This window comes from Hoplias malabaricus, chromosome 2 (assembly GCF_029633855.1).
Source record: "Hoplias malabaricus isolate fHopMal1 chromosome 2, fHopMal1.hap1, whole genome shotgun sequence".
NCBI classification, from domain to species: domain Eukaryota; kingdom Metazoa; phylum Chordata; class Actinopteri; order Characiformes; family Erythrinidae; genus Hoplias; species Hoplias malabaricus.
The window spans coordinates 66,181,100-66,201,609 of record NC_089801.1 but is presented as its reverse complement, the minus strand read 5'-3'; the positions used below and the strand labels follow the sequence as shown (position 1 = coordinate 66,201,609).

The 20,510-nt window shown below is 38.3% G+C and overlaps 1 protein-coding gene across 2 annotated transcripts in view; it reads left to right on the top strand.

Moving 5' to 3' along the window:
• Positions 1-20,264, top strand: part of itga6b (integrin, alpha 6b) — a 25,690-nt gene extending 5,426 nt beyond the window's left edge. Inside the window, exons 2-26 of one of the 2 annotated variants that reach the window (XM_066660970.1) lie at positions 6,726-6,853; positions 7,378-7,457; positions 7,832-8,093; positions 8,529-8,660; positions 9,984-10,197; positions 10,360-10,553; positions 10,841-10,938; positions 11,244-11,371; positions 11,636-11,725; positions 11,808-11,869; positions 12,107-12,276; positions 13,040-13,180; positions 13,434-13,549; positions 14,043-14,199; positions 14,686-14,769; positions 14,854-14,933; positions 15,254-15,328; positions 15,443-15,545; positions 15,844-16,020; positions 16,753-16,854; positions 17,077-17,187; positions 17,271-17,369; positions 17,863-17,988; positions 18,166-18,277; positions 19,227-19,364. In XM_066660970.1, coding sequence (XP_066517067.1) covers positions 6,726-6,853; positions 7,378-7,457; positions 7,832-8,093; positions 8,529-8,660; positions 9,984-10,197; positions 10,360-10,553; positions 10,841-10,938; positions 11,244-11,371; positions 11,636-11,725; positions 11,808-11,869; positions 12,107-12,276; positions 13,040-13,180; positions 13,434-13,549; positions 14,043-14,199; positions 14,686-14,769; positions 14,854-14,933; positions 15,254-15,328; positions 15,443-15,545; positions 15,844-16,020; positions 16,753-16,854; positions 17,077-17,187; positions 17,271-17,369; positions 17,863-17,988; positions 18,166-18,240 — 3,004 coding nt within the window. In that variant the 3' untranslated portion in view covers positions 18,241-18,277; positions 19,227-19,364. Of the gene's footprint in view, positions 1-6,725; positions 6,854-7,377; positions 7,458-7,831; positions 8,094-8,528; positions 8,661-9,983; positions 10,198-10,359; positions 10,554-10,840; positions 10,939-11,243; positions 11,372-11,635; positions 11,726-11,807; positions 11,870-12,106; positions 12,277-13,039; positions 13,181-13,433; positions 13,550-14,042; positions 14,200-14,685; positions 14,770-14,853; positions 14,934-15,253; positions 15,329-15,442; positions 15,546-15,843; positions 16,021-16,752; positions 16,855-17,076; positions 17,188-17,270; positions 17,370-17,862; positions 17,989-18,165; positions 18,278-19,226 lie in introns of both variants that reach the window. The other variant, XM_066660969.1, reaches the window with a different exon arrangement.
• The last annotated feature ends 246 nt before the right edge of the window (positions 20,265-20,510 follow it).

Below are 20,510 nucleotides of genomic sequence, written 5' to 3'. Positions count from 1 at the left end.
CGAACACTCCTCAAGCTTACCATATATAACCTGGCCCATATCCCAGGGTGCAATAGTGGTAGACAGTGTGGAAACAGGCTTTTCTTCCTTCCTCTTATTCTCTTAGCTTCCTGTCTGCTGGCTTCTTTGTAGACTTAAGTCAACCTCTTGCATTTACTTTAGTGCTGTTACATTTCAGTGGAGATCTAAAGAAGTCCCTCTTGACAGCTACTGCTGCTGCTACTGTAACTAGTATCTGTTTGCTAAGCTAACGCTAATGCATTCCAGCATTCTGTAGTAAACATAATCATTCACATAAAAGCTGCTGCTTTTAATATGTTCAGAAAAATTAGAGTCATGCCAAACGTAGCTGCCAGAATCAAGAACATTCTCAGTTTTTCCAGCTATTACAAACAGGAAAGTGGTACACACCCAGGATTTGGAGTCTTTGGCATCTGCTGGGGGTTTAACCTTATATTGATCTGTATGTCATCTAAACCGAATTCCAGATGGTCAAGACAACCCTGTGTAATATATTATACATATTCATTTTTGTGACTCAGACTGAGCCACACTATATATAGGCCTGTCACAAAATTATCGACTTGTCATACAGTTTTAGCTCAATCATTTTGGTTGAGGTCATTATCGTGTCATTTCTTGGCATGTTTGTTTAAGTCACCAGTTGAAATACACAAGTAATTTAGCTACTTGCTCTGGACGTTATTTTGATTTGTTGGAAAACTGTGTTTTTTTTTATATTTTATTTATTTAAGGTATTTAAACATCTATTTTATTTTCCAATGTTTGAATATTCTTAGTAACTGTGGTTTTGCTGAAAGTAACTTAATTGCTGTTTAATGAACTGTAACTGCTATTATGTCAGTGGCATAAAATGACAACAATATCATTCATCACTCCAGAGAGCACAGTTCCACTGCTCCACAACCATATCCTAGAGGGTATGTGTACCCCTCAGGGCCCCCTTGTCAATGGCCAGCGTAACCTTAGGCTCATGTGCATGCCCGGTAAACATTTAGCCGTTTATTCAACGTTGAAATAACGCAATGACTGCCGTCTAATCAACATTCTCTTAAGGTTTAAAATGAAAGTTGAAAAGACGTCCAAACACAGACATTGAAAAGACGACTATTAGACGTATTTTGGACGTCCATTGACGTTATTAATTGGTCCAGAAATAAATTACTTGTATAAAACGCATTTTGGACGTCCACTGACGTTATCGATTGGTCACCACTTAACTAACTTATTAAGATGGATTTTGGACGTCCATTGACGTTTAAAATATGTCCTTGATGGACAGACTACTTTTAGACCTATTTTGAACGTCCAGGGATGTTCCTTGTTTACTGGGTGGAGGTCACGTTGATGTTAAGGTGACAGAAACACAGAGAGATATTATTATTCAGGTTTTAGTCCCCACAACCCTTTGACTTGTAGCGCTCTTGTTTAAACCCTTTAAGTTAGCTTATGCTAGCTAGCATGCTAGCACTATGCATGCAGGCGTATTTAAGCTAAGAGTTTTTCTAAGGAATGGAGCGCATCTGGAGCTGTAAGTCATCCAGAGTCAGTTAGTAATTTGAACCATGACATTGCTCACCTCTCAGAGACCGAGCGCTAGGCAGCTACTAGTGCCTTAACAGCTGGTGTCTGGGTTAATTTGGTAAGCTGCATCAAAGCTATAATATTCTGTGGTGTGCTGCAACTGTAAATTTGCTGTATGGTAATCATCATATGTGATATCTTCAAAATACAAAGAGTTCATAATATTTCTAGGATTAAGACCAATATGCTAAATTCTTATTTGAATCAGTTTAGAGGTCCTGTAACTTCATGTTGATTGATGACTGTAAAAGGCTATCGTATTCATCTAAATAATTTTGTTTTTGGAAATTTGACTGTTTCTAAAGTTGTAAGGTAAAATTTTGAAATATCTCTCTAAGATAGTGTTTGACTGGAGATATGCTGCATGTTTTGTCTAGATATGGTATAATTCCCCCTAGCATTTCTCATCTAAACAGCAGACTCATAAAGAGATAAGATCTTATCCATTATACCTCAGTTACATAAATAAAAAAAGAACACATGATGGTTAAATCAAGTTTGTTGAATTCTGTACCTTGTGGATAGATAAGTTATGTCCTCATGATTGTCCAAAATAAAGTTCTCAGGCTATTGACTAAAAATGGTTAAAATGTAGAAATGTAATTTTCATATTTCTGAGGTCCCTTTATTGATATTTTTTGTTGTTGTTGTTGTTCAGTATCATTCATTTGAGGTGAACTGGGTGTGAATTTAGTGTGTAGTTGAAATGGAATGTTATTTTTAGATAAATGTAGAAAGATGTGCTTGTTCCAGCCATGTTTTGGGTGCACAGACTCGCCATGTCCTGACTCAGAACTGTTTATCTATTATTGAAGCAGAGTTCAGCCAGGCCTGGCTCAATTTCATTACTACTGTACTGCTATCTTTCACTGTGTAGAGCAGAGAGCTTCTCAGTGCTAATGACTGAACTTCTAATGAGTGTATGGTTCATGATTTATTACATGGAAAAATATCCAGGCCCCAAAGATAATGAGCTGGAACATACTTCCTCTGTATAGATTTTCTCTGTTTCCATCTCTGTTTTTGTTAGCATGATATGTGCACTGATTATCAGCTTGGTAGGTTTTGGTGATAAGTGATAAAACTGTAATCAGGACTGTTATGTTAAGCAGGTCAGCTCTCCGTTTTGAAAGACAGGTTACTGATATTAGTTCAGAAATACCCTGGGTGCATTCCTGTTTTCTTTCTCTCTACAGAACTACTCTCTTTCATCTTGTGCTGATAGGATTTATCATGTAATTAATCAGACATAGTCTACTGTACTTAGCTCAGCTGAAGCAGCATCTTGTGATCCTTCAGTCTCAGTAAGTTCAGCTAAACATAGACACTGAACAGTACATGCTTGTTTTCCGTCAGATGCCTCCGTAATTGTCTGGACACAGTGAAATTTTGCTCAGATTCTTTTCCTTGGTGTCTGCCTCTCTGTCAGAATCTCCCAAAACAGATGTCAGATCACAACAGTTGGTTCTAAGCCCACAAAAGGCATTTTTCAAAGGATTACGGAAAGATACTGCTTATGCCTCCTGATGAAATAATAATCTCAGTAGTTCATTCAGTTCTGTGCGGCGCTTTCTCTCACAAGAGGGAGGTAATTGTTTTTCAGCTTGATTTTGAAGCTCTGCATAGTTTACAGATGAGGCAGTGTGTACAAAGCATCGTGCTGTAACGTGTGAGTGTGTGTGTGAGACTGTCTGTCTTTGAGTGAGATGGATGGCCAGTGTCACCAGCAGCCTCAGGCCACTTCAAACACTCACTGGACTGATCCCCTTTCTCACTTTATTTCTTCATTTCTACTTATCAGTAGCTTATTTTTTTCAGTATCACTGCTTGGTCACTCAAATTATTTCTGAAGAGTTTCATATGTCTGCACCCATTCCACTGTAGACTCACAGCTTGGTTAATCTCTGTAGAAAAGGTGCATGAGTTTGTAACACCATGCCTGACTCCACCAAGGTTTATGTGGCTGAATGCTTTTTCCATGTATAAAAGTTGCTTAGGCAACTTCTTATTTGGGCATGACAGTAACTATAAAATGATGCACAACTCCAGAGGCCTGTTTTTTCCTGCACAGTAAAAAACGCCTTTATCAGCCTCGGGCTTTAACCTTAACAGCAATTTTCCCTGCAAGTTGGATCGTGTGAATTCCTGCAAATCCTCTTGCCTGAGGGCAGTTAGTAATGAATATGCATGGCCTTTTATTCAGAGTTCATTAGCAGGGGTCACAGAAAATACCTCTGTGAGAAACATGAAAGATATGGACTGATGTCCTCAGCTGATTATCAGATGTCAGTTTTAAGCGACCCCAAATTAGTAGATTGAGATTAGGAGATGAGGAGTAGTTGTGACTCTAATATTTGATTGCCTAAGCCATGTTAAAAGTAGTAGTAAGATTCTAACTATACAAATAGAGATATAACCAATTTAATTAGAATTAACAATAGGTTACATTTCATTTGAGCCTTTTAACACCCAATTCATAAAAGCAAGAAGCCATACAGTGTGATGTTATATATTCTAGTGACGGTAGCTTTAATTCATTTTAATGCATTTGATATAATTTAATGTTTTGACCTAAAATAAATACTCATATGAAACTCAAATCTCAGTGTTAATAGCCCAGTGGCCAATTTTCATCCTGATAAACGTGACATGTGAGAGACTTTAAATACGGGGAAAGGTGAGGTATAAGTGTTTTATCCTCAATATTCAACATTTGCGTAAATAGTCACAGTGACATTTGTATAATCACTGTATATTTTTAAAATATGTGAACGGTATAAATGTAATCAGTGAAACCGTTTTAAACATAATTTTTAAGCTTTAAGTTCATTCATTCATTCATTATCTGTAACTGATTATCCAGTTCAGGGTCGCATTGTGTCCGGAGCCTACCCGCAATCAAGGCAGGAACACACCCTGGAGGGGGCGCCAGTCCTTCTAAGTTTTAAGTTGCTCTAGAAAAACTAATATTTGTTCACACAAATTATTAATTAATTCATTTATTTTGTGTAATCGCTTCATACTTATGTGTTGTGGTGGATCTGATTGGACTGTAATTAGTTAGACTGTCCTGTTATAATAAATACAAAGCTATACATTTTTAAACTTTATTTATGTTCTGTGGAAAGTTCTTGGTGTGACGTGACACTGGAATTTGACAGAAGCCACATCACTGGAAATTCAGTATTGTCTGTGCAATATGGACTGAAGCAAATGCCAAGTATGCATTTTTACAATACAAAGAGACACTTGTCTTGCTCTGTGAGACACACATGGCTTCCTTTGCAGTGTGTTTTGGAAAATGTGACCCATAAACACTGGCCATGTTCCACAGAACATTGTCGAAATGATGTGCTTTGTGGATAAGTATTAAAAAGTAAATTAGTTTGAACTTGACACAGTTGCTTTCCCATCATTACTGCTGACTGAATCTGGAGCAGCTGTTTATAACCAGTGGACCCAGGGCTGATGGCCTTTGACCTTGTAGAAACATAAGGGGGTCTGGTGTCGGAGGTTTAACTTAAGCCGTTTGCATAATTGTATGCTGTAATTTGTTCTCGGGAATGATAGTGTTTTATTCAAAACCTTCGGTTTAAGGACTGATCCTGCAGTGGTAGTACCTGACCTCAGTAATGTTGATGTGGCTGAATGCATTTGTTCAGTCAAACAAATGCACTGAAACCAGAGATATGGCCTGTGCCCGGTTTGTGTCTGGATTCGCCTGAGTCATACTGCCGATCTTTTCAGACGGGAGCTAAAAGGAAGACTGTGTGGTTTCTGCTCTTAAAACGCACAAGAGAATGGGATGAGTGATGTGTGGCATACTGTAGCTGACGCTAACAAGCTGGAAAACCATGTTATGAAGACACAGTGAGGGCTTTTGATTGCATACACCAAACGTCTGGAACTTGTTTCATGTGCTCTTCCGGAAGTACCCCTCCTCAGCAGGGCTAAATAATTTGGGGAATACATCAAATTTATGATTTTCTGATTGGATTTTAATGATTTTAAATATCATTACTGTCAATAAATGACTGATAAGGCCTTTACATCCTCAAGAAATTCAACACACCCCTTTTTGCTTGAATTTGTGTTTGAATCCTGAATGTGATCAACTATGAAATATTTTAAACAAATGTGTCTATGCCCTAGATAATTTTGTTTTAAAGATCTATGACTTAGTAGGCATACTGTACTTGCTTATAACACAAAGATTGATCCCTAAAAAATGTAGCAAAATTCATAGGATTGGATTGTTTTTAAAAAGGATTATTGGAGGATAATGAGAACATGGCTTTCTGCCTTTTCTGCATTCAGACATGTTTAGAACAACAAAACTAATAGAACACTGCTTATGAACTGTGCTCTTTATGAAATGATCACTTGTTCTTGTCTTCATTTGTATTCCCAGCATATCTTGTATATACCTCATGTAAAAACATAAATATGTAATTTGAGGGATATTTTTAGGATTGTGTTTATATCAGTATTTTTTTTAAAGAGCTGTAACCTACTCATTTTGGTCAGCCTGACACCATCATTCATGCTGTTTTCTGCTGAATGGAATACCACACACCAGAGTTGTGTTTGTGAAAGAAGACGTGTTTATTCTTGTTGGAGAGTTTTCTTGACCTCCTGAAGGTTAGGGTCAGGGTCAAAAACTGTCATACACATTATACATGTATATAAAAATATATAAGAAAAAAACAGTCCAGTCTAAATGTGTAGATTATGGTTCACGTTGATAAATGGATGCCATCACTAAAATATTTTGCATATTTAAGGAATATTTCCACAAAACCCCAAATATAGTGAGCTAGTCAAGACATGTTTGGTTTTGCACAGAAGCTATGAGGCTAACGTAGCTTACCAATAATGAATGCTTACATCCCATTATGCTAAGTCTATAATCATCACAGAATTGTTGTATTGTAATCTCAATTAGACTTCCTTTTTTCACACTTTTCCAGTAAGTATAGCATATTACACTGGACAAATTTATGCTGCTAAAAATATCAGATGATGTTTGTTAGCATTGCACAACTGAATGTGATTTTTAATTAACTTAATGTGGGTTTTTTTTCATCTCTTTTTTCCATTTCCATGTCTTTTGCATTCAGGCTCTTGGTTGGTGCTCCCAAAGCAAAGAAAATGTCTAAACAGTCATCAGAAACAACCGGAGGATTATACACCTGCGATATCAACACACCCGGCACTGCCTGCCGGAGAGTTGACGTAGATAACAGTGGTAAAGATACAGTCGTTTTTAAATATCCATGTTATGTAGCTGCTTATGGTTGCTTGGTGCCATTGTTTATAACATATGGGTAGCACCACCACCACTAAGGTTCAGTTCCCTGCTCAGGTAGACATGCTAATCTGTACCAGTGAGAGACCTTAGTAAGATGCTAACATTGCATTTGCCTATGTTCATATTCATATAAATATGCATTTATTGAATGGGAAAAGTAGATGGATCATCCTGGTTAAGATAAATAACAATGTACTGACATATATTAGTAAAAAATAAGAAGGGAGGGGAAATGTATTGTCTATATGAACATAAAGTTACAGGAGGAAGAGAGTTCCAAAGTTTGATTCACAGGCACAGTAAGAAATCCAAGGTTAGAAGATCTAAGACAACAAAATAAAACCTAGAGCCAGAATGTTATTTATTGCTGTGAATAGTCATTGTTTTTTTTCTTGTATATGTATTTTTCATGTTTGATGTATATATTTATATATATCTCACATTTCTGTTTGTGTGTGTAGAGAACCTGAGGGAAGAGTACAAGAATAATCAGTGGCTAGGAGTCACTGTACAGAGCCAAGGACCTGGGGGCAAAGTTGTGGTAAGTATGTAAGCTTTCATTAAAATGTGAAAACATATTTGTGTTCTAATGTAACTCTTTTACAGTGTATTTAATCTACACAAATTTCCTTTTGACAACATTTTCTAGATGTGAATCATGCAAATCACTGTATCCCAATCACTGTGGGTGAAAAATAAACAAGAACACGCTGTGTCGTAGATGCAAGGCCCTAGATAGATAGATAGATAGATAGATAGATAGATAGATAGATAGATAGATAGATAGATAGATACTTTATTGATCCCCAGGGGAAATTCAAGTTTTTCAAATATTGACTGAGATACAAGCCAGTGTCCGTACCTAAAATGTCAGTCTACATGAATGAGTGAATACACCCTATGTGTTTTTTGCAGACATGTGCTCATCGCTACCAGCGGCGCATGTTCGTGAACACGCAACAGGAATCCCGCGATATCACAGGCCGCTGCTACGTGCTAAGTCAGGATCTGAAAATCGACGAGAACACAGGGGACGAGGGTGGAGAATGGAAGTTCTGTGACGGTCGGTTGAGGGGCCACGAGCGTTTCGGCTCCTGCCAGCAGGGCATGTCTGTCACCTTCACCAAAGACTACCACTACCTGGTGTTTGGAGCCCCTGGAGCCTTCAACTGGAAAGGTCAGAAAAGAGGGAAGAGGAGGCTGGTGCCAAAGGCTTGATGTTGTACATTTTTTATTAAGAGGTTTCATGAGAAGGGCATGTATAATATAGTATCGGTATCATATCTATGAGTTTAGCTTGTGGTTATGTCAAATCGGGACGCTATACATTACAGTATTTCTTTCATATATTGTATGTAAAAAGGAATAACATGGAAAGAATAGAAACATAAAACTATTAATATAAGTTTATCATTAGTGACCGTTTTACAGTCATCCCACAGTATTGTGCATAATGTGTGAATTTTTAAAATACCAAGTTCACTCAGACTGCATCAGTCATTCCCATAGTCACCATTCCTGTGTGCAACAAATACATCCAATTAAAGTTTTGCTTTTTTTGGCTTCTTTCACATCCATCCATCCACTATATATTGTGGTGGCATGGCCTCAGGTGTAGTGCGGGTGGAGCAGAAGAACAACACACTGCTGGACTTGGGTTTCTATGATGATGGTCCATATGAAGTCACGTATACCACAGCTGAAGGATTGGACGAAGTAGCTGTCCCGGACAACAGCTATTTAGGTGTGTCCAGCAGTTATCACATCACATCGCATTCATATTCATCAAATTAAAAAAACAAATAAACAAGCAAATATATGAAAGTAAAATTACCAGAATTATTTGATTTGATTTGTTTAGTGCAAGTTTTTTCTTTTAATCTTTAATGGGTTAATCTGGATTCGGTCCAATCAGTGCCATGTTTGATTCTAGGAGTACTATTCATGACCAATGTGTCCAGTGCTAATGCTTATCACTCTCTATATAAGGTAGATTTGTTGGGCGTTGTGGATAATGACAGAATTGACAGTCATAATCCCATCAAAAAGTCACATATATTGTTTGTCATTGTCCAAAGAAAACCATGTATCTTTATTATTTTAATTTTCCTAGCCCAGTAAACATTTAGCCGTTGATTCAACGTTGAAATAACGTAATGACTGCCGTCTAATCAACGTTCTCTTAAGGTTGAAAATGAAAGTTGAAAAGACGTCCAAACACAGACACTAAAAAGACGACTATTAGACATATTTTGGACGTTTAAAATATGTCCTTGATGGACAGACTACTTTTTAGACCTATTTTGAACGTCCAGGGACGTTCCTTGTTTACTGGGAATTGACTTAAACACAGACGTTGTTCTTTTCTTTTAACATTAATGTACATATAGTCAAATTTAAGAATGTTTTTTGATGGATTGAATGTTTTATTTTGGACAATATTTTGATAAACATTGCATAATATTGTGATTTAACCATTGGCATATAGAATATATGCATTTTAAAATTAGTTTACATACAATTTTTTTGAACATGCCTTGCATGACTAGCTTTGAACAGAGCTTTGCATGGGTCCAGAAAATGCTTAAGAGGGTTGGGGAACTGAGGCCTGAATTCATTCACTGTTAGCTGATTTCCCTTCTTTAAAAAACAAACCGAGTCTGGTGACTAACAGCTGAATAAAGTTGAGTCAGAAATGTTTGAACAGAAAATTCATTATACTGTGGTGGAATCCAGCGTGCCCCCAGCACTTGAGTTCCTTATTCTAATGTTGTGATTTCAGAGAGTTTTATTTCCTGATTTTTGGTTTATCATTTGAAATATTTTGCTGTGTATTTTATTTAGTTTATTACCCACCCACATAGATCTAAATACCTGTATTAACGTTTTTATCTGATATAAACTAAAATTGATTTTAGGGTAACACTTGACTGGTTAGCATTATGGAAACATCATTATAGTAATTGCTAGCATTCACTCATTTCTAGCATTTTAGATGGAACTAACTATTTGATTATAGTTTTTGCACCTTTTGACATAGTTTCTGGTTGATTGTGTCTCCCTTCAGGATTCTCTCTGGACACTGGTAAAATGCTCACTAAAAAGGGGCAGCTAACAGTAGTTGCTGGAGCACCGAGAGCTAATCACAGTGGGGCTGTGGTCTTGCTGAAGAAAGAGTCTGAAACCTCCGGCAAACTGATTACTGAGTATATCCTGGAAGGAGAGGGGCTCGCTTCCTCCTTTGGCTATGACCTTGCAGTGGTTGACATAAACGGAGACAGGTAAGACCTGTTGCCTGCAATGCTATAAACTAAGGCTAGCCTAGTTTGCTAATCGTAGCATTTTTTATCTAAAGAGATTAATGTAGTAAACATTTACCATTTACCAAATTCTAAGTATAAATTATACAGTTCTCAGTCCACATACCTGTCACTTTTCCACAGTTGGCAGGACCTTGTAGTTGGAGCGCCTCAATATTTTGAGAAACAGAAGGATATTGGCGGAGCCATCTATGTCTTCATCAATCAGAAGGGAGATTGGACCAAAGCCATACGAACCAGAATAGATGGAGCCAAAGACTCCATGTTTGGGCTGGCTGTAGAAAACCTTGGCGATATCAACTTGGATGGTTTTAATGGTTTGGACCTTTAATATTTCAATGGCAGCCATAAGTATTTATCTGTGCTTAGGTCTAGATTTGATGGACAAGTTCAGCTTAGTTCTTAGCTTCTTTAAGGAAATTGTTATTGATGTAAATTAGTGTAGGCCTCAGAAATTAGTGATGATTAACTGAGTGGTCATGGATAGGATAATGAATTTTTTGTTTTAATATAAATTATATTGTTTTAAAACATGATTAAATATTATTTAAAGATAATTTTTTACTTCTGTAAATTGTTCAAACTATGGTTCTGTGTACTGCAGATGTAGCTGTCGGTGCGCCGTATGATGACAATGGAGAAGGGAGTGTGTATATCTATCATGGCTCACCCAGTGGCATCACAGATAAAAATCTTGTTCAGGTCCAACCTCTGCTTAAATACTTTTATTAAATTTTATGCATACTTTACTTAATTATTCCTTTTGAAAAGTGTTGCGCTAAAAAAATGTTGCTCTAAATACACTAACATGTAAGATATTCATGAGTATAAATGGCATCAGATTAGACATTTTTGCCTGATATTTCTAATCAAAATTTGATAACTACTCATTTGTTACATTCCTGAAGAGCTGAATGTAAAATAGAAGACTGTTCAAATGTAAATATTAAAATGCTTTGCCTCGTTATGCTGCACACTCATCTTTGCTTTGTTTCTGTTCATTTCAGGTGCTAAAAGGAAAAGATTGGAACATTAGGCTGTTTGGATACTCCTTAGCTGGAAACATGGATTTAGACAATAATCAGTATACAGACCTGGCTGTAGGTTCTCTGAGTGACACAGTAGCTGTGTTCAGGTGAGATCACAGAGAAAACGGACCACACCTAAAATTCAGCTAATATAACTCACCCAGCCACTCACCCATCTGCTCATGTTTATCAGTCTTAAAGTTGTCCACAAGGGGGTGCCGATTAACAGTCACGTAGCTTTTGATTTTCCAGTCAAATATCAGATTAGCAACAAAACAGCTTCTTATACATCATCAGAGCACTGCTTTACGTCAGAAACACTGTGTGACTTCGCTGCCAAATTCAACGTAGGGTTTTTTGTCTCATGACAGGGCCAGGCCAGTCATCAACATAGAAAAGTCTGTAACCACAACACCAAAGAAGTTAGATCTCAATACTAAGAACTGCGGTGACAGCGTATGGTGAGTGAGGCTTCTTCAACACTTTGCAGTATTGTTTGTACATGTTTGTACATATCTAAGTGACGCGGATGTGTTTTTCTAGTCTTCGGGTAGAGGCCTGTTTCAAGTTCACATCCAACTCCAAAGATTACAGCCCCATCGTTAGTAAGTACATGAGTCTATTTTGTGCCAATGAAGTTGTGTGACTGAAAATATCATTGTAAACATTGTGGTAACCAAGTCTGTTAGCTTTGATTGTACTGTAATGGGGAGCATAATTACACTAAAAAATATCATAGTTCATTGTTTATTGTCGCAGTAACACGTGATGTCTAGATAGCTGTGTGCTTTAATTTAAACTCTATAGTATTTAAGTTTTTAAAACTGTTTCCTCTCATTCAGGAATGAAGTACTCCATCCAGGTGGAGTCAAAGAGAAAGACAAAGGGTCTTCCCTCTCGAGTTATGTTTAGTCCACCCACTTCCACTGATACAGATTATGAAAGTACAGGAGTGCTGGAGCTCAGCAAGCCAAATGAACAGAAGTGTGCCGTTAAAATCCTTAAACTGCAGGTATGCCAACTCCAGCACTGACCTTAGATCTGTTTAACCCACATTTCATTGTTGGTAAGACTTGGATGATAGAAAAATATTCCTGAAATTAATAGTAATAAGAATAAGGCATTTTAATATATGAAAAGTGCTTCACACAAATCAAAAATTATAACATGATAAAATAAAAGATTAATATTATTACAGACGTAAAGGAAATTGTCATTATTTAAATAGTTTAAAAAAGAAAGTAAAATGTACTTGATAATAATACAAAGAAAAATAAAACTTAATGTCATAACCAAAGGTGGTTTACTGTAATAATGTAAGTAGTTATTCATTTTTAAACAAAGAACTTGCAACATTTATATGATAAAAATTTGGATTACAAACTATATCATCCCCACATTCTCCATTAAATGCACAACTGAATTTATTGTATAATCACAAGAGATAAGCCCAAACATTCCAGCACTGGTTTATACCTGGAATTGGAGAATAATTCTTTTGTAAATGATGGGATGATGGGAGTTATAAATGACCATGCCCTCCTTTGCAAATTTTTGAATATTTACTGCCATCTTGTGGTCAATTTCTATTTGTCACCCCATTCGACAGCCCTAATATACATATAGTCTCTATGTATCAATAAATAACCAAGTGTATTATACTCATAGGCATAGATATATAATACAAATTCCCCAAGGGTTTTAAAACAAGAAATGTATTTGGAAAGGTGCTGCATGTTTTCCTCTTATAATAACACTGACTTTCTCATGTGAAGGATAACTTAAAAGATAAGTTGCGAGGCATCCCCATAGAGGTGGCAGTGGAAATTCAGAACCAATCAGGACGCAAAAAGAGACAGAGCTCCTCCGGAGATCTCCTCCCTGTGCTTGGGCCCAGCCAACCCGCTGTCAGCGAGGTAACCACACATATAAGACTTTCTTATTTCAGTAGTCTTAGACCCTCCAAAGGTGTGTTGTTATTTTACATTTAGCTCTGGATTAACCTCTTCTCGTTATGTGACAATGGAGTGGAATTATCAGCCCCACATGTCAAAACAGAAATGATGTGTCCTATCCACTGCAAAACGACAACTGAGGTCTATATTCTGTGAAAGGAATCTATACATTAGCATTTTTTAAATGTATGTTTTTACTTATCTTCTGTTGCAGGTGAATTTTTTGAAGGAGGGGTGTGGCAGTGATAATGTGTGTGAGAGTAAACTGCAGCTAGAGTACAAATTCTGCTCCCGAGAGAATAACAAGGACGTTTTTATACCTCTGCCAATGTGAGTTCAGTATGAGAGGACAATCGCTGTATTATGTGTCCACTCTTTGTCTCTTCTTACCTCATCATATTTTATGCAGGCTGTAATTTAGCTAATACTCCCGCTCAGACTGACTTTAACAGCAGTGCAAATAAAGTACGTAAAGCCAAGGCACGTTTGAAAGGTGTTAAGTCATCTCTAATAGACTTGTTTATGTGGTGTCTAACACTAGATGACATAGTGTTATTCTTAAAAATGGACATAGGTATATCGTCATGAAGTCCATAGTTTTATCCATGTTTTGAAAAACATTTGCATAGAGTAAATAAGTGTCCTTGGTTGACACACTACTGATCAGATTGCTGTAAACCTCTGTTGCTTGTTTTTATAAACAACAGACTGCAGGTATGTAGTTTCACCATGTCTTTATGTCTTTTTGGGCTAAATTTGAGGGACACAATGTTGTGCAAAAAAAAAATATTTTGATGAAACGACCCTGTTTCTGTTTGTTTAGTCAAAGTGGACTTCCAGTCATTTCACTTAGCGACCAGAAGGAAATCGCTCTGGAGGTGACAGTGACCAACAAGAACGGAGATGATGCCTATGAGACAGTTGTGACTGGAATCTTACCCAAATCCCTGTCTTACTCTGCCTTCCGCACTATGCCCTCTGTGAGTATGGCTTAAGTTAGTCACAAGGGTGGGCTAACATTAACAAGAAATTCATATCACAAGAGTGTTGCGATATACAGGAGGTCCTCGGGTTACGTCAGTCCCGAGTTACGATGTTTCATGGTTATGACACATCTCCCGTTAACTCTATAAAGCCTTGTTTCGACTTAAGTGGTTTTGGTCACTTAAGTGGGTGGTCATAAACGTCGTAACGCGAACTTCGTGTGTGGTGTGCGCGGCGGAAGAATACACGGTTACGCGGCTCGGGACCGAGGAGGATAGGTGTTAAGAGAGGATAAGTGCTTACAGTATGTTATTTACGTACAGTATGTACGTATGTTCCGACTTACACCGAAAATCGGTTTACGACGCTACGTAGAAATGGATCAACGTCGTATGTCGAGGACCCCCTGTGTATAAATATATATATATATATATATATATATATATATATATTTGATTGAACACAAATTTCTTTGTATACAGAGCAAACAAGTCATTTGTACGGCCAATCTGAACGGCTCTCAAGTTGAATGTGAACTGGGGAATCCATTCAAAAGAAACACAGAGGTACGTCAAGAGGAGAAATCTAGTGCTTTTGTAAATGTAGTCATTCTGCAGATCTGTTCTGACTCTTGGTCTTCAATTCTATAGGTCACATTCTACATTATCCTGGGAACTGGTGGGATTTCATTAGAAATGAATGAATTGGATGTTACACTTAATCTTGCAACGTAAGTGACTTCATATAAAAAAACTGTGCTTGTTTGATTTATATCTATAAGTGTGTTAAGTCTGTGAGGTGTATGCTTGACTTTTTTAAGCCCTGCACAATAAAACCAGCCAGAACAGATATCCCAAATAGCAATTAATATTTGTCTCAAAAGTGGCGCATCTGCACGTCTTTTATGGTCCACATTATCATCATGTGTCTGACATCTTTTTTATATTATTTGCATGTATCTGTCTTAAAAACACAGCAATAGCAACAGATTTATTTTGATATGTACAGAGCTCTTGTGTGGTATTCATAAAGACTTTGTGTGCACTGCAGCACGAGTGATCAGAACCCTGTGACCATAACAAAGAAGGTTCGTGTTATAATTGAGCTGCTGTTGACCCTCTCTGGGTGAGTTACTGATGTTTAGCTTGCATCCCAGAATATATTCAACAGACACTGGAGGAAATTCACTATTCATTAGTCCATTATTCATGTTGTGTTTGTGATCTGTTGTGTTTTCAGAGTGGCGAAGCCGTCTCAGCTGGAGTTCACTGGCGTGGTTAAGGGAGAGAGTGCTATGAAGACAGAGTCTGAAGTGGGCAGCCAGATCGACTATGAGTTCCGGGTAAACACGCGAACACATGAAAAATGCTGGCAGGACGAACCATTTACCCCTTTTTTGAAATTTTCAAACGATGAACAGAATCTGAAAACCGAATTTACCTTTTACATTGTGTTTAGATATCGTTCCATAAATAATGCAAGAAACATACAGTTTAATCATTTAAAGCATGGGACAGCAAGTGGATATTCTTATCATTTATTTCTGATTTCTCAAAGCTGTTGCTTCATTTAACTGCTTTCTCTAGATCCTCTGATGTGCTAGACAGTAGATAAATTCCGCTTCTTGTGTATTTGTACAGGTAATTAATCTGGGAAAACCCTTGAAGTCGTTCGGAACAGCTTTCTTGAACATCGAGTGGCCCAAAAACACAATGTCGGGAAGATGGCTGCTGTACCTCATGAGGATCAGAAAAAACGCTGCAGAGAATATCAACTGCAACATGGCGCAAGATGTCAACCCCCTCGGCCTCAGAGAGGTACACACACTTTGGTCTTTGTATGAGTTTGGGAAGCGTCAAATATTAAAAGCAGTGTATGTTACCTAAGGTAAACCTGTGCAAATATAATGTAGCATAATAAAGTGTTTCAAAAGCATTCTCAGATTGCTGATTAAAAATTATAGTTGCAAAACCTATCATGGCATTGCAGCTTTCACTGCTTCAAGGTTATTTTGACAACGAGGAGCGGGGGCGGGGTTTGCTTCCGTTTTGTGAACCGTGGGGTGGATGCACTTTCCGCACTTCACAAAAGCAAAGCTGCTGTAACATCTCCTGTGCCTCGCATTCCAGCTCCAACTCGCGGGAATGTGCACGGAACAGCGTCCATGTCTGTGAACACTGGCCGACTGGAGACCCCCTTGGTCCAGTAAAGTCTGAATATAATGACCTAATCCCTCAGCGTTTAAAAATTCTCAGTGAATAATGTAGTCAGTGTTTTCTGCTGGTGTCTCTGCACACAGCTGGCGGAGCGAGATGGTGGGTTTGCAGTGGGTGCAGCCAAAAACGCATATCATTCTCAAGCTAATTATTCAATACAAAATCCAACTGATCTGCTGCTGTCAAAAAAGTAAAAAATTGTAAAAAAAAATATTACAGCGGATTATAACTGCTTAAACGAGTGTGTGATTTTTATATTTGAATTTAGATTATGACAGTTTCATACTTTTAAACTGTGCCCGTGACATCTTCCCTTTGCTTTTTCCTTGTCAGGAATCCTCTTCGTCCAGAGGCAAGCGAGATGTGGGGGGAGCCTCCAGCTCAGGAGACCCCAAATACTCTCTGTTAATAGACAAGAGGAAATCTAAAGTCTTGGTAAAGACTCTCACCCTTTTTTTAACGTTCTGTTTTCGTCTCTCAAACTCACACTAAATGGACTCTACAACCTGCTGTAGCCAGATTTAAAGTATAATTAACTTTAACAGTTAAAGTCTATTGAAAGCCCAAAAAAACGTGATTTGTGACTATTTTGTGGGTTGTTTCTCTCTCGTGGTGGTGCCTTTGTGTGTAAACCCTTGTTTGTCGTGTGGTTTACAGTCTTGTAAAGATGGAGCAAAGTGTGTGCTGTTTAAGTGTCCACTGCAGGAACTGGACAGTAACACTGTTATTGCACTGAAGGCTCGGCTCTGGAACGGCACCTTCATAGATGTGGGTATATTCATATTTATTACTCGTGTATCGTTTAAAGGAAATGAGAGTGCACGTCCGTGTAATACGTGTGTTGTGTGCAGGAGTTCTCCGATCTGAATTATGTGGAAATTCTGGTGAAAGCATCGGTCAGTCTGGACTCTGCACCTAAAAACGTGGTCCTGAAGAACGAGGAAGTTCAGGTGAGCTGGAGTACAGGTTCTGGGATACACAGGTGTGGTTCTATGACACTGAGCACTGCTCCGGCTAAGGACACGTCCAATAAAGCAAAAGTCCAACCCCCAAAAAACAAATGACTCAATATTTTCATACTGACTGTCTGTGAGGAGCTGGTGTGTTCTCCCTGTGTCCGCATGGGTTTCCTCCGGGTTGGTCCTACACACATTGGTAGGTAGATTGGCGACTCAAAAGGTGTGAATGAATGTGTGAGTGTTGCGCTGTGAAGGACTGGCGCCCCCTCCAGGGTGTATTCCCGCCTTGCGCCCAATGATTCCAGGTAGGCTCTGGACCCACCGCGACCCTGAACTGGATAAGCGCTTACAGATAATGAATGAATGAATGTAGTTCATATTGACCACTCCTAGCTAGAACTACACAGACTTATTCAAAATATCCATTGCGTATATGTGAAAATATATCGGCCTTTAATTATTTATATCCTTTTGTGTGTGTTAGGTACGAGTGACTGTGTTTCCAGTCCGGAAGGCAGCTCAGTATGGAGGTTTACCCTGGTGGATCATTCTGGTGGCTATTTTACTGGGTCTTCTTCTGCTGGCCTTACTCGTCTTCCTGCTGTATAAGGTAAAACAAAGCCCACTTCACACACGACAACTGTTCGTCTCGGTCTGTCAACCGCCATTCTGTGATCACTGCCCTGTTTATGTCTCTATCTATCACCACAAGTGTAATGTAACAGGACCGGTTACATGGTCCGGATGTCTTGTTCAAAAGCAAACCAAATGACTTTGCTCCTTCTAGTGTGGGTTCTTCGGCAAAAGCAACAAAGACCCCAAAAACAATCCTGAGAAAGAGAGGCTGACTGCCAGTGCGTAGAGAGGGAGAGAGAGTGAGACTCAGAGAAAACTGAAGGGTAATAGATCGTCAGAGCTCCTCTCCAGTTGTATGGGTGCTCAGGGCTAGCATGGGGAGTGGGTTTAGCCTCGGTTAACTCACTGCAGCCTGGGACTAAATGCTGTCTTGTCGTTGCTTGGTTCTGGGGGATAATGTGGTTGCAGCTGCCAGTTCAGAGATATGAACTGCAGAATGCTGCTTAAATTGCGCAAAACCTTCATGTATGGTGGCGCTGCGGGGGTTAATGGTATACATACATGAATATGTAATAGTCTGTCATGTAAAGCTTTCAGGTCCATGTACATGACTGCCGTCTTACACTCATCTCGACTGAGGGAAACTGCAGCTGGTGGACTCGCTTTTTTACTCGCTTTCTGGGCATGCTGTGCTTTTTCATTGTTGTCTCTTACAGACAGAACGCTGCTTGACGCACTTTTGCCTGTCCAAGCATGCCGGACGTACGCTTTTCCTGCATTTTCTGCATTTATATGTCTTTCACAGTGTTTCCCAATCTGTCGAAGCATTGACTCTATCCCTGCCTCTCAAAACAAATGCTGAAGCCACGAATCAAAAACTAAATAATGAGGGGTTATTCAAAGTCAATGTTAAAAGTTCAGAATTGAATATATTTTAAATTTAATTTCTTGTTTGACTCGTAAGTCAACCATCTAATGTTATCTGGATGACACCTGTCTGATCCCAGGTGTGACAGTTTCCACACATACACAGTAAATATCACTTGAAGTTAATAATATCTTTTAAAAGCATGTACTTTACAAAACAACTCTAGGACCCGTCCCTTCAAAAGAAGACATTTGTGGCTGAAATCACTGTATTAATTGGCATAGCTTTGGTAGGTGCTGGGATAGAGGATAAACGTGGACTGGTTTGGGAAATGCTGGTGTAGTAATAAGCTCTAGTCCTGTTTAACTGATGTGAATGGTAATCCGTGTGGTTCTTCTCCTCAGTGTGGATTTTTTAAGCGTTCCAAATATGACCACAGCGTGCCGAGTTACAGCGCGGTGAGGATAAAAAGGGAAGAGCGCGTGTACACACCTGGAAAACCACAGCCACAGCCAAAGGACAAGAAACAGTGGGTCACTACCTGGAATGAGAACGAGAGCTACTCCTAGCCTTTTTCCTTGCTGTGGCTGCTGGCACCCACTCTTAATCTGCTTTAAAACCAGACTCCACATGAAAACCTAACCAAAGACATCTTCCCCAAGGCCTTGATTCTTCATGTTTGCACACCCCACACAGGACTGAGTGTACATATTACTATGAGGAAATGAGAGGAACTGTAAAGCACACAACGTGAAGCTACTCTATTGAGGAACTGGTTTAAAATAGTGGATGAAGCTGAAATTGATAATGATTTGATGAACGGTAATTTTCTATGCTTCAGCACTCCCAAAGTCACATAAACTACATGCATTCCCATATGTTGTATATATATATGATCCTGCTTCAGAAAACATCTATTTATTCTGGGATAGTTTTGTGGTTAAAAAAAAAGCCAAAGATTGATGATGAATAGTTTATGACCATTTTGTGCCTCTATGCAACAAACTGAAAACTCACACCTCCATCATTTTTTTTGAATTATATTTTAACTGTGTGGATGAATGTAAATATTTGTCTTTGAACTGTTACTGATTGTTTAATTACTTGTTTTTTTATTTTTATGACATATTGTGAAGATTGGTACAGAATTCAGTCGCAGTCACTGCTGCAGTTTCACTTCAAACAGAATCACAATTTCAGTTCTGACAGGGTTTCTCAACATCATTCATCACTTTAAACGGTAATATTTTATACATGTACTTTATAGGTTTTACTGTAAAAAGTACAAGGGCTTAAATCTGAAGCAATTTAGCATTTTTTATAATGAAAAGTATTATGTACATTCCTGATAGCTTTGTTTTTTTTAATATAAATAGACATTTTAGGAAATGGACAAGAGGAATTTTAGCCATATTTGCTTCTGAATCTGTTGACAACAAAGCCACAGAGAGTAGTGAGAGGTCATTAGTATTAACCCGTGTAACTGCTGTGGATGGGAGAGGAACAAAAGCACTGCAACACTCACCTTCGTTTTGACATGAAATAATTCCTAAATCTGATGAACTTCTAACAAAAGACAACAATAAAGTGGATGGTTTTTACAATGTTTGATTTCATGAGACTCTGTTGAATTCATGTTGTTTTTCCCTTGAATTTAATTTTTGAAACATCAACAAAGAACAAGTTAT